Raw genomic sequence first — 13589 nt, forward strand, 5'->3', positions numbered from 1 at the left:
TTTGGCCTTTTGCGCGTTTACACTGAAATGAAGGAGGGCTCGGCCGCGGCTCGGCCACGGCTGAGCCTCGCACTGTAAACGGGGTCTAATTTGAAACAGCCAGTTATGTTACCCAATGTCAAAGTGCCATTGCCAAGACCAACAGACATTATCTTCTGGACCAGCATTATCTTCTCATTCATTCATTGCAGTATTGAAACGACAGATGCCATTGCATGTTTTGAACAGCAGAGAGGGTTTGCAACACACTGCAAAATTGTTTGAAGTCTATACACAGTGCATGAGTTTGGGCATGGATAATAAGTGTTACAAGTGATTTGAACTGACAATTCTTTTAAGAAAGCAATAACTAAAAAAAAAAAAAAAATCTGCAGCCTATAATACATTTAGCTTCCCATTTCAGATTTGATGATACAGATCATACTTTGGGAAGAAATATTATCAAATTGTTTCACATGTTCGACCATACAGGTGATGTAGTTATAGTAGTATGGGCTTCGATGTACCAGCTGTAAATTAATAGAAATTTGAAACCTGACTAACGAAAGTATAATCAAGAGGCTAGCATGATCATGGTTGTGATAGGTGATAGCATGAGAGTAAGCCTGATGTTTTGGGTTCAAAATAATATCATATTTTAGACATGTGATATGCCAAGTAGAGGTTTGCATGTACTACATTCTTTGTGTAAATCAAAGGAATCATATTTCATTCATTTGATCACCAGAATACAATCTAGATACATTGTCATCAAAGCTATGCCATAGCATGTACATGGTGCGTCATCAAGTTAACCATATTATGTCGGAGATCATAAAAGGAAGAAAATTGCCCGTAAAGCTGACTTTGGCAATATAACCTTTACAGTTTTCTAACTTTTATTATTATTATTATTATTTTTTTTTTTTTGGAGGGGGGATATTTCATTGTACTGAAGTAGGGCAAATAGTATATGAATGTAAAGCTTATCATGAAACAAATTTATATCTGCCCAAAACCAACAAAATTATCTTCCCTGACATATGGTTTTTGTGATGACATATCCCATATACATGTATCATGATGTCTTTATTCACCTTTACAGTGTCGTAAAAATTTGTATGGCTAGTGTCAATATTGATATGACATCTCCCCAATGTCTTGATTATTTGAAAGTTAGTGAGAAGGTAGTGCTGAGTCTCCACCATCTAAGCTCCTATTTATGTGCCCCCCCCCCCCCCCCCCCCGCATCATCATCATCGTCACTATCACTTTCATTATGATTTGTAAATTGAACTTCCATTCCTTTTACTGCCTAGCAGTACTCACACTTGTTGATTCATAGTGATCACATTAGACAGGGGTGTTGTCATGGATGATCTCTTTATAGCAATGAGGTGTTTTTGTTTGTTTGTTTGTTTTTTATTGACTGAACAGGAATTTATCAGAATTACCTTTCTGTCCTATCAATGATGAAGCTTTTGCCAGCAGTACACCTTCTTGTTGTGAATATCACACAGAATAACCAAACTTGATAAGGCCTCTCACGAAATGTCCTCTTATAACTTTTCAAACAAATAAAGAAAAGCCTATGGCATTGCTGCTGTAGTCTTGTATGTCAATCAAATTATTCTCGACAGGCAAATCCCAGGGAGAAGCTATTACCATTCATCTGAAAACTCTGTACTCATTTATAGAAGGAGGTTGTCTCAAATATGTGCATTTACAATATGCATTGCCAATATAGAACGCCATCAACAAAATTCCCTCGCCTGATATTGAGGACAAACCGCAACCTTGGGCGGACGTCCATGAGATGTCGTTTATTATGTCCGCTGCCGAAATTGCCTCACTACTCTGACATTACCGCCTGATGGCTGTTATGTTACAGCTCCCCACGAGAGCGCGTCGCCGTGTTTTTCACCCACCATACTCGCGTCATCTGTGGTGTGTCGGGCATATCTGGTTCATGGTCGAGATAGGTCGTGACTAAGAGTTCAACCTTTTTTTTTAAAGGTGGCAGTCCTCTTGTGCAAGTTTCTCTCAACGTCCATTGAATTTCTGCATGACACTGCATAGATTTAATAAACTCAAATCAAAAGATCAGGACAGGAGGGACAATATTAAGTCATGTGAGCTTTTTTTTCATGTGCATACATCAGTTTTATTACCTCCAATTGTAGGTGTAAACGTTTGCTTTGCACATGTAAATATGTTCCAACGAGCAGTATGGATATCACTTCTTGATATCAAATATGAGATGAGCCATTTCTACCTGTAATCATGCTCATCTGCTTGAGACACCCTCAGCGATTGCTGAAAAGTGGCTTGGAAATTGTTCGCAGTGTCACACTAATTGCAAGGGGGGGGGGGGATTGCTCCACATGAAAATAGTGGGCATTAATGTAACCAGTGGCATGCAAGATGACAAATGACAACTAATGCCGCCATGCATCATCCGAGAACAAATTTCTTGATTGGATGAGCAGATCAAACAGCTGGGTGACACACATGTTAAGTTATTATATCTACATCTATGTACACACACACACAACACACATATAAATGTACACAATCGGACATACAGGCAGACAAACAAACATTCTGATATACATGCACAGATGAAAAGATAGAGTGATGGATGTATGGATGGATAGGTACATGGAGACATAAACATGTGTATTTAGACTATCATCGAACCAGATTCCCTGGCAGTAATGCTGAACTCGTAGAGGCGGAAATGATCTTGATAAATAGAAATGATCCTGATGGGTCATGAACCCTAAATTGTCTGTTAAATCTCATAATACTGCAATCACCGTGATACTGCAGTCACCCTGGTTGGCATGCATGCAACTAGACAGCTATCTTTACTTAGAGTGTCATATTCCCCCCTCCCTCTCTCTCTTGCCTTGAGAGGGAATAATGGTGTAATGATATTCCCGTAATGATGGCGGAGCCACGTTGGCATCACAGGTTACAGTTTAATGTGTCAAGCCTGGGATGGATGCCAAGCTGGCTGGGTTAATGTGTCTCGTTCATTTGTGTCTACAGGAGAAGTTGGCAGCAATGCAGGGGAAATGGCTGAGATTAATGATTCTGAAAAAAGAAAAGAGAAAAATGTGATTCTTCTGACAAACCGTGCAGTGCTGGTGATAAATATGCTTATGATAGTAATTAATAATAATAATAATAATAATGATAATAATTGCATTTATATGGCGCTTCATACTGACGTTTCTAAGCGCACAATTATGTGAAGCACAACCAAAACAATTACTACTACCACTTCTAATTCTAGTAGTAATGAAGGGAATGATATTAATGATAATGATAGTGATGGTTATACTGATGCTACTACAAAGTACTGCTGATGCTAATACTAATACTACTAACATAAGTATACTTGGGTGACCCGCACCTCGTCATAGTTAATGTTTGTGCATATTTGAATCACATTTTGCCACTGAAATTCAACTTACATACAGGATAAATGCTGAAAATTCCAATGGAATCACAAGTTCACTGATTGATATTGAAAATTTGCAGCTATCGTCGTCAAACGCGAATGATGCGTAAAAGTTGCGCGCTAAGGAAGGGGCCCGCAACTCATCACCCGCGCTCCCATAGACAAAGCATGTAAAAGACGTATGCGGATGACCGTGATGCTCCCATAGACATACACGTAAAAGATGCATGCGGGGACAGTGGTGATACTTATATTACACGTATTCTGATTAAAATTTCAGATTTTCGCGGAAAAACTGTTCGGTTTTCACCATAATTTGCTTGGTTGTGGTAGCCCTGCCAAGTTTCAAGCGTACTGAACACAGTCCCGGGCATAAATTTTTGTAAAGTGCGCCTAAAACAATTTTAAGTGGGGTGACGGTATTCGGGCCCCTGACGAGGTGCGGGCACCTCACTATACTTACAGTACTGCTAATGATGATGATAATTGTTATTCTATCATTGTAATTATCAACATCTTTATTACTATCAATTGTTACGATTAATTGCTATAATATACTAATTGTTAATATTAATCATACTCGTAATTGTACTTCCACTCTTAAAAATGATTGTAATTCCATTATTATAATAATCTTCAACATCTTTATTATTATCATCAATTGTCATGATAATAAGGGTCAGAAAAGGAGGACAGCATGAAGTGTGCCATGTAATGATTCTTTATGTTTCTCTATGTTTCACATGAATACCAAAGCCCAGCAATGGAAAAGAATAATTTGAATGTAACAAGGTTTGCAGATGAGACTAGTCGACCCCTTGAACCAGTGGGTGATGAATGTTTTTAGCAGATAACTTGTACTTTGGCAGCATATTGTCATCGTCATGTACAATGTACAACATATGTTCATATGAACAAGGAAGAGGAACACGACCCGTCTGTTAATCATGACAAGATTGAAAACATGTGATACCTCACAGTGTCATACTAAGTCTGCATACAGCAACTTTTTTTTTCTTATTGCGTTTCATGAGATATTAAAGGAAACTTCACTCTCTGATTGAATTGACTGAGGTATTAAAAAAATACGTAGAAGAGCAAACAAAGCATTGGAAGCTTCATATTTATTATTATTATTTATGAATAAATAACATCTGATTTACCACAATACAGGACAAATATGGGAGAAGACAAATGATATTAGAAAGACTAATTCAAGGGAATAATGATGACATCACATGATAATTCTACCATTGGCCTCCAGGGAAATCTTTTCAAAGTTTTCTGGTTTTTGCTCAAGAGAATTCAATATAAAGAGAGCTTACATCCTTCATTGAGAATCATTCTGTAGCTGCAATGATTTTGAGAGGGAATTATAATGTTCTGTATAGGTGAGAGTTATTGAGTTTAAACTAATGCTCTGTATTGGTGAGATTGTTTGAGTTTAGATTTAGGCTTTTAAGTAAATGATTTTTTTCAACAGGAAACAGTGTTGAAGTAATAGCTTCCAACACTTCGTTGTATTTCACCATGTGATTTAGACCCAAATCACGAGATCATGAAAAGTGTAAAACTTCAGCATAGAAGATACTACAGTCAACTTGAATGTAAGGTGTCTAATTTTGCAGTGTGGAGTCTGGTTCCAAATTCCCTTGTGAAGTGTTTGTATAACATGATGTAGGGGAGAGTCCCCAAAAAGTGTCAAGGTCCAATCATGTTTTGGCAAAACACATGAGATTCCTTATCAGCTGTTGTGTAGCAAGTGCTCATGATTTCATGTGAAATGACATCTGTCAGTGATATGTAAACGGTTTTTATTTTCTTTCCTGCTTGTGATGTAAGAGATATGACTCCATATATTTTGAAAACTTCAAACTCTTTATTTCCCCCTGATACTATTTACCATTTAGAAACCAGATACTGTGCACTTTTCAGAGATAATGACATAAAGGAAAGGTCCATGACTAACTGCTTAATCAGAATTTTCACTCAAGCAATAAAATTTCATCTGTATAGGAAAACAGATGGCCTCAATGAATTGATACAGTGGGTTTTTTTTTATGCAGACATCTACATATTTCTGCTGCTGTCTGAAAACATCTATAGTTTCCCCGCTTTTCTGTGAGCAGAGTCGTTAGAGAAACATGGAACATGAAAATTTCTCGTACAACACAATGTAGGTGCGTAATGCTCTAACATTGACAGCAACATGACCAAGAAGTCTACACTAAGGGGAGCAGTTCACTCAAGATGTCAGCTCATTTTACACCAGTATTTTAAACCTAGGAATTGAATGTCCTGAGAAGCATACTCAGTCATCATATGTGATTTATTTTCTTAATATTTTGTTTGCTCAGGAGGATGAGTACCAACATGTTGCTGAGGATGAGGACCAAGACCCGATGGTGAACTTTGACGATCTTTCCGACCCCCACGAACCCACCCCGCCCTCGCCCTCACCCCAGGAGGTCGTGGCGGGGGACCCAGGGCCCAACAACAGCAAGGGAACCAGCTGTGGGGGCAGCAGTAGTGGTGGCACCGGCAGTGGTTGCAGCAGTGCGGGAGGAGCAGGAGGAGGAGGAGGAGGAGGGGGGAGTGGAGGGGGCCGTCAGTCCAACAATAGCAATCGGTCCACCCTCCAGTCCAAGATCTGCACATCAGTACTGAACCAAATCACGGAAGAGGAAGGTAAGAATGGTCTACCCGCTCCATCTGGGGACAATAGTTTATCCACTTTCCCTCTGTTTGGATTTCAGTATTTGTTGTATCAATACTCCTATAGATTCATTCATTCATTCATTCAGATATATGTATTACATAGATATGCAGACATAATAAGGTGCATATTTATATGCACACACTGTACATATAAGTTGTACATACAATATGCATACATACAGAACATACGCACATACATGCATACACACACACACATTCACATATCATCAGCTGAGAATCAGAAGGGCACTTGCGCGTTTTAAGATTTGAGCATCAATAATAACTGAACAATCAATTTTCATGAAATGAAAAGTTAATTCAGTCAAAAGTGGGTAGATTTATAAGCATTGTTTCAAATACAGGGCAAAATAGCCCCCTTATGGTTTTTATTTTTAACATTTTACTGAAAATGAAAATAATTTAAAATTTACACCATAATGTAGAGGAGATCAAGCTCTATAATATGATGCAATTAACTCAATACCCCTCAAAACTGATGTAAAGCCCTTCTGGTTTTCAGCCGTCGATATATGATGCACCACGCGCTACCCCGGGGTATCGTAGTAACCCGGGGTACCACGTTGTGTAGCGCCATCTCACGTTCACTCGAGTACAACCGCAGAGTTACTGCGTTATGTATGCGCACTGTACTGACCCGTGGTACGGTGCGATACTCAGTATAGCGCTTCATGCACTGACTACACGCACTATTATAATAGCCCGCTAGCTGTGCCAAAGTTACGATCTCGTAGACGTAGTTTCGATCCCGTAATTTTGTAAGCTTTGTGCACTTTGTGCCGAACAAAATATCCTTTCGCAATTAGGATCAAGCTGCAAAAATGCCAGCAGGTGATGGGGGCTATGCCGCACTGAAAGGAAAGGGCCGGAAAAGAAGGAAAATTTCCAGAGAGGAGAGGCTGGAAAACGCGAGGCTTCGCGCCACTCGGAAGTTGGGGAAGGAAGGGGCCGCCGATGTTCTGGAGGTGTTTCAGAAGGCCAGTGACGCCGGGGATAAGAACAATGGCCATAATTGAATGTTGAAGAATTAATCACACACAAAAAAATTAATTTCCCACTTTTTGGTAACCCAGGGTACAGCCCTAAAAAAATAAATAAATAATTCAACAAAATGGCCGATTTTTTTCTGGTACCCCAGGGTACCATTTATGTCATCATATACCTATATGTTTGTGAATAGAATACATATCTGTACATATTTGTGCATACATACATGTACTTACACACACACACACACATACAAACACATGCACATTTTTTCATTGAATCACAATACATTCTTTATGTACATTGCTACATAGCAGTAGTATCTTCACATTGTCCTGTTGTGTCCTCCTTGCGCTGTGTGTCTACAGTAAACTGTGTGTTATCACCTTATATCCATTCAGGTCACCCCAGTGTGGGAATGACCGGAGTTTATGACCTTCCATTTGCTGTTGTTTGTATTATGGCTTCACAAATTGTTGATCCTGTTCATGTAATGAGTTCTGGCCTCTGTGGGTGTTGGATATAGCAATAGATGGCAAGATTAAAAGGGAGAAGAAAAAAAACGGAATGCATGCTCAAATCAACTGATCTATACCCACCTTACTCCACCTCATTCAACAAAATAACACATTATTTTCTTATCTCATGTAGATATCAAACTATCAGCACAAGCGTACACCATTGGTGTTTCACATGGTTGACTGTAGATTTGGGAATCCAAATTGTGTAGATGTGTTTTGCAAAACATACATGTAGATATTTAACACCTTGCACTATTTTGATTGTTTAATAAGAATAATATCTAATGAAATGTGGACTCTGTGTGTGTGTGTGTGTGTGTGTATGTGTTTGTTTGTTTGTGTGTGTGTGTGTGTGTATGTGGACTTTGTGTGTGTGTGGGGGGGGGGGCATTTGGAGGGAATGAACGTGGTATGAGAATGAATCGTCCCAGATTTCCTCTCATTATATATTGGTTGCAAGCGTCCAAATATCGCTGCCTTGGAAATATCGCCTACATGAGTGCCGGCCGCCATGAATTATTTCTATACATTACACAAACACCCCAGCTGCACTTGTAGGAGCCAGTGAGTGCTTTGGCAACATGGATTGTCAGCAGTGTTCATCTTATTGAGTCATAGGGAGGTCTTATGAAGCTGTGAGCTGTGCAGCATACATTGGTACAGACCCTTTGTCTGTGAGCTTTGCAGTGCTGAGCAATTGAAGTAATTAGATATGGTTATTTGTGTATTGAGTGCTTGGCTGTGTATGATTTGTTTTCAATTAAATTAGAATTTCTTGTAGCTTCTTGCCAAACTTCCATGTCTGTTCTCTCTCCTCATCTGAAGTGAAGAATATATGCATGTTCTATCATTTTCACAAAGTATAATACACATGGAGACTTCATTATGGCCGATTTGTATGCATTCCTTCTTCTTTTTTGTTTTTGGTAAAGGAGATGGGGAGGGGAACGAGTGTTCTGTGTGAATAAACCAAAGCTGGCTTCTTTTATTCTTCACAATTTGATACAAAATGATGCTGCCATGTAAAGGCAGCTGATGGGATTCAACAAAGAATCCACGTAGTGTGTAGCTCTTGATACATCACATTTTTTCAGTGCTTTTATGCCTCAGAAATGCTGCCAATTTGTATTCCCACACCCTGAGGTAAAATAGATTTTTGAATATGTAGCAGCATTCAAAATGACCCATTCTGTATTATGGCACTGGCCCTTGTTTCCTAAAAAGCTCCCAAATTTTTTTTTTTTTTTTTAATATTTTCATTTCAAAACAGAAAAGAGAGGAGAGAGCGAGAAAAGAAGAGAGTGAGAGAGAACACAGCCCAGTGATACAAAAAAAAAAGTACCAGTACTGCCTATATTTAAAGTCACTGTCGTTGACCTATTTCTCAAGTATGAAGAGAAAATATAACATTTCCATTGCCAACTGCTATATCAGATCATGCTATGTTATACTGAGGATTATGGGGCATGTTCTGCAGTATTGATTTGTTGTTCTCTTTTTTCTGTGTGTAGATGAATATGAATCGGATGAAGACCGAGGGATGCTGCGAAGATTACCTCCCCGTGACACCAGGCAACACAAAACTATCACTAGTACAGACAATGTCCGTCAAATCAAACCCAGCAGTAAGAAGTTCACGCCGCCCCCACGAGGTGGCTACAGTTCCTCGGATGCCAGTGACGACGACTCGGAGTCGCGGCGGAGGTCGGACAGGTTTGATCTGCCAAACACGTCACACCGGCGAGGCAGCAGAGACGGCCCACCTAGCTCAGGGAGTGAAGGAGGCGGGGGGAACGCCCATGGGGGCGGCGGCGCCAGTGGTGGAGGGAAGCAGAATGGAAGTGCGGGAAAAGCTAGTGAATCAGGGACGAGTGACGGGAACAGCAAGTCGGGGAGCGGGACAAAAGGCTCGGGGAAGGAACGCAAGAAGAGCAATGAACTGCGAGAGAGCTTGAAGATGAGCAACCTGAGTGTGAACTCCTCCAATTCCTCCAGCTCCTACAGCATCAGCAAATATGCCATCGACCCAGCCAACAACACGCCCAGTGACTCAGACGACCCCAACGCTGACTCCAAGACGTGGTCGCGCAAAAACAACCTGCGCAAGGACAATGTGACGCGGTCGGACAGCAACCTCTACATCATTCCAAAGAACGGGGAGAAGCCCAAGCACGTGCACGCGTCCCCCTCCAAGGCGAGCCTGAAGCGGGACAGCTCCAACCTGAGCGAGAAGCTCAACCTTGACCTCAACAGCAACCTGCCGCGGCGCACCTCCAAGGAGGGGCGCGACATCCGCAAGAAGCGCAACCGCATCATCAGCGCCAACGGCCATGACAGCCGCACCAAGAAAGACCCAAACAAGAAGGTAGAAAGCAACTGCTGTCGCCTGATCTAACAGGAAATTACAACAAATGTGACAAAAAATAACCCACCAGCCACTGTACATGCCAGCAGCAAATCTCTGTGCATGGCATCAGTTCATTAAGTTCTCTACTTATTGAATGCCAATTTCCTCAGATGCTACAAGCTTCAACACACCATTGATGCACTGTCTGCACTCACCAGGTCTAAACACTGTGTGTAGAATCATAGTTAACTCAATTGTGATAGGTAGCGTTCATGTTGTGATGAGTGCTGATGATATCGTACCCACACATGGAGGTTTTAGATTAGAGTCAGACCAGGAAAACCTTGACATTGCACACCTGACCACACTGAAGTGTCCACCTACCGGTTGACCCAACAGATTTATCACTGTCAACAAGATAAGGGTATGAGGCTTGACCGGTAAGTGGACATACAATCCTGTACCACCCATTCACGTAGCAGGACACCAGTGAACACAGAAAGAATTCTCTGTCCACTATGTCAGGAAACACTTTGATTTATGCGGTGGAGAAAGGCTTCACCTAAACTCGTAATCAGATCAAAACTAGTGATTAGTGCTCATTGTTTATCAGATCATTGTTTTACTTACAGCGACACATATGTTAAATATCAGCATTGATACTTGTTTTTGACGAGATTCAAAATTTAAGTTTGGCTGCACAGTTTTATCAAGTTTGTAGGCTTAATTAATTTATGTTGTTGAATAAACTTTTTGTAAGTTATTTATTCAATTTTAAGAGATCAGTTACCAATATAAATCTCAATACCTTGTTCTAGACTGCATGACTATGAATGTTTTCTTTAGAAATCAATGTATTATTGTAGATTTCTCTTCCCCCCCCCCAAAAAAAAAGCAGCTGCTTGTATGAGCACACATTTCAAAGTATAACTGTGTGCCAACACACATTCTAAAACATGGTCACTTACAGTGTTCTGCGTATGAAATCACACATGATTCTTGTGAGTAGAGTATACACCATGGAAAGACAAAGGAGAAACTAGTTTTTGTTCATTAGTTCGATTGTTGTAGTTACCGGTATGTTTGTTGACATAAAGACTGTTTGTATTATGTTCTATGCTGCTTTCGTGATGCAAGAAATGGTTTGATTCACATCACACAGTTGGCATGCATCGATTTAGCACCATTGTTGTTAATGGTATGCCACTTGTAAAAGCTGCCCATTCGTTTGTGCCAGTAGCAATTTGGTGAAGAAAAAAAACATGTTTGCATGATTCTCGGCTGCTTTCCACACTGATGAGCGTTATTCTGCTCTTTTCATTTATGGCTGCTTAAAGATGTGGTTGTGTGTATTAGGTGTTGTTGTGTGTCTGTGTGTGTGTGTATTTGGAATGGGAAATATATTTGCAGCAATGAAATGCTGAGCATTCATAACCTTTGTCCAATACGCAGTTCTTCGTTGATTTTTGTTTTTAATGTGCACATATGTGTATGACAATCCAACACTGAGATTTTATCAGGAGCAGTTATGAAGAATGTCACCAGTATTTGGTTTGTTTCGAAAAAGTGATGTAATCTTTGCCATAGTCATGTACACTTTAAAAAAATAAGAAGATAATTTTGATAATTTTTAACCTAAAAAGTACTAAATTCTAACCACCTCCTGCTGATGAAATTATGCTGATTTAAACAGCCAGACATATATCTGTCACTAAGATGACACTGAGGTTTTGATAATGTCAAAGTGGCTATCTTACCTGTCACTCCCCAAGGTCATGTGAAATAATATCACCCCCTTTTGCCATATATGGTGTTGTAAAAGGCACCATGCCTAATTGCGGCTTAGTCTTTTTTCACTAAATGCATCATATACCTGGCAGGGCCTTGTCGTAATAGTAATAGTAACAATGATAATAATATCATTGTGGTAACATGAAGGTATTGTTCTTGGAGAAGTTGGGAATGCTTACTTGAGAGTTTGTGTAGCAGAAAGAGGAACCTTGCTTTGGATATATTGAATCTCCCCGCTCCGTGTGAGGATTGACTTTAGAAAGTTTGTGTACACCCTCGTGAATTGTTCTTCTTGCGCTCTGTGGCAACCTTTGTGCGCCGATGTGTTTTTTTGCTGGATATTCGATAATGAGGTGACGTTTCAAAGGCATAAAACCACTAAACCCTGATCACAGTACATTCCCTCATTGGTCATCGCTCTCACTAGGGACGAGAATCGGCAGGAGTATATTTCGCCATCTGCCACCTGTGTCCTTCAGATTGTGTTAATTATCCTAGAAATGTCAAGAAATGAGCTCTTTGTCTTCTCTGCATAACATGTTGCAATGCGAACCTTATTAATAGTGTAGTGTAATGAGCATACAGGATGGAGTACCCACAAAGAGTAGCCCCACATGTACGATTCCACTGTGGATGATGCTGAGTTGCGCACACTCAAACTGCACTGTAGTCTAGAACAAAAGGTACAAGTAACAGATTACCAGCTACTAATGATCAGCTTATGAGTAGGTTTTGCAGTTTATATATGTACACCCAATGGGATCTGTGACATGAAACAGACTCTGAAACCTTGTGCTCATGTGTCTATATAAGAATGACAAGGCATGACGATGTCAGTCTTGCAAATGTGAATTAGGTTATTCTACGTTGTGATTTAAATGTGATTATGTAATGGTGCCCTCATCATCACATTGCAGTCCAGGAAATGCCAAGACTGAAACATCTTGCTTAGTTTTTTTGTTTGTTTGTTGTTTTTTAAAGTTTTTATCTTTTTATTTTTTAGGTGGACAGGCATTTGCGTGTAGATTGGGCCGTGGTCAGTGCATTTTACATGGCAGCTCTCGTTAGTTGTGCAAATCGAAGCTGCCCAGCATTGGCGCAAATATGTCTGCCGTGCACATGCTTTAATGGAGGTACTGTCCAACCCAAAGCCATGTTGTGTTCGAGTGCTAATTACTGTAGCAGAGTGCACATGAAAGTGTTGGGTTTTGTGCATGTATTTAAGCACAGTGCATTAATGCCAGCCTGTCCCTTTTTTTCCCATTTTTCAAACATGTTTGTTTCATCATCTGTGAGGTTTTTGTTAAACATGTCACATCATTATGTAAACCAGCAGGAGTTCCCAACAAGACTCTTTGTATGTACTCAGCGGTGTTTGTATGTTCTCCCTGAAAATGTCTTTCTCACTGTGGTGTCTGTTTCTGATGATACCTTTTAAAACAAAAAGAGTCATATTCTGCCATGATTGTAGATATTTGGGTTCTGCTGGTCCAGAGCTTGAAGAAGATACCACGAAACGGGAGAGAATGCTGTGTGGTATCCTACCATATATTCCTCGGAAATGTTTTGAAATTTTGTCAAAATTCTCATGTTTCTCTGCTGGTGCACATTTGCTGACAGTGTGGTCTGTACATTGTTTCCTCTCTTTGCTGTCCCCGCTGTGTCAAGTTCTTTTACTTGTGCGTAAATCTATGTGTATATCAGAAAACATTAATATATATTGATGCTCAGAATGCAAAGGTTTTTATTTAATATGCGA

General features: G+C 40.1%; 1 protein-coding gene across 1 annotated transcript in view; it reads left to right on the plus strand.

Annotated features, from left to right (window-relative positions):
• The window catches only part of LOC140232669 (uncharacterized), an 85224-nt gene extending 75104 nt beyond the window's left edge, over positions 1-10120 (plus strand). The window contains exons 6-8 of the mRNA XM_072312774.1: positions 5806-5894; positions 6003-6136; positions 9204-10120. Coding sequence (XP_072168875.1) covers positions 5806-5894; positions 6003-6136; positions 9204-10087 — 1107 coding nt within the window. The 3' untranslated portion in view covers positions 10088-10120. The remainder of the gene's footprint in view (positions 1-5805; positions 5895-6002; positions 6137-9203) is intronic.
• Positions 10121-13589: the final 3469 nt, after the last annotated feature.

The sequence above is a fragment of the Diadema setosum genome, chromosome 9 (genome assembly GCF_964275005.1).
Source record: "Diadema setosum chromosome 9, eeDiaSeto1, whole genome shotgun sequence".
Taxonomy (NCBI): domain Eukaryota; kingdom Metazoa; phylum Echinodermata; class Echinoidea; order Diadematoida; family Diadematidae; genus Diadema; species Diadema setosum.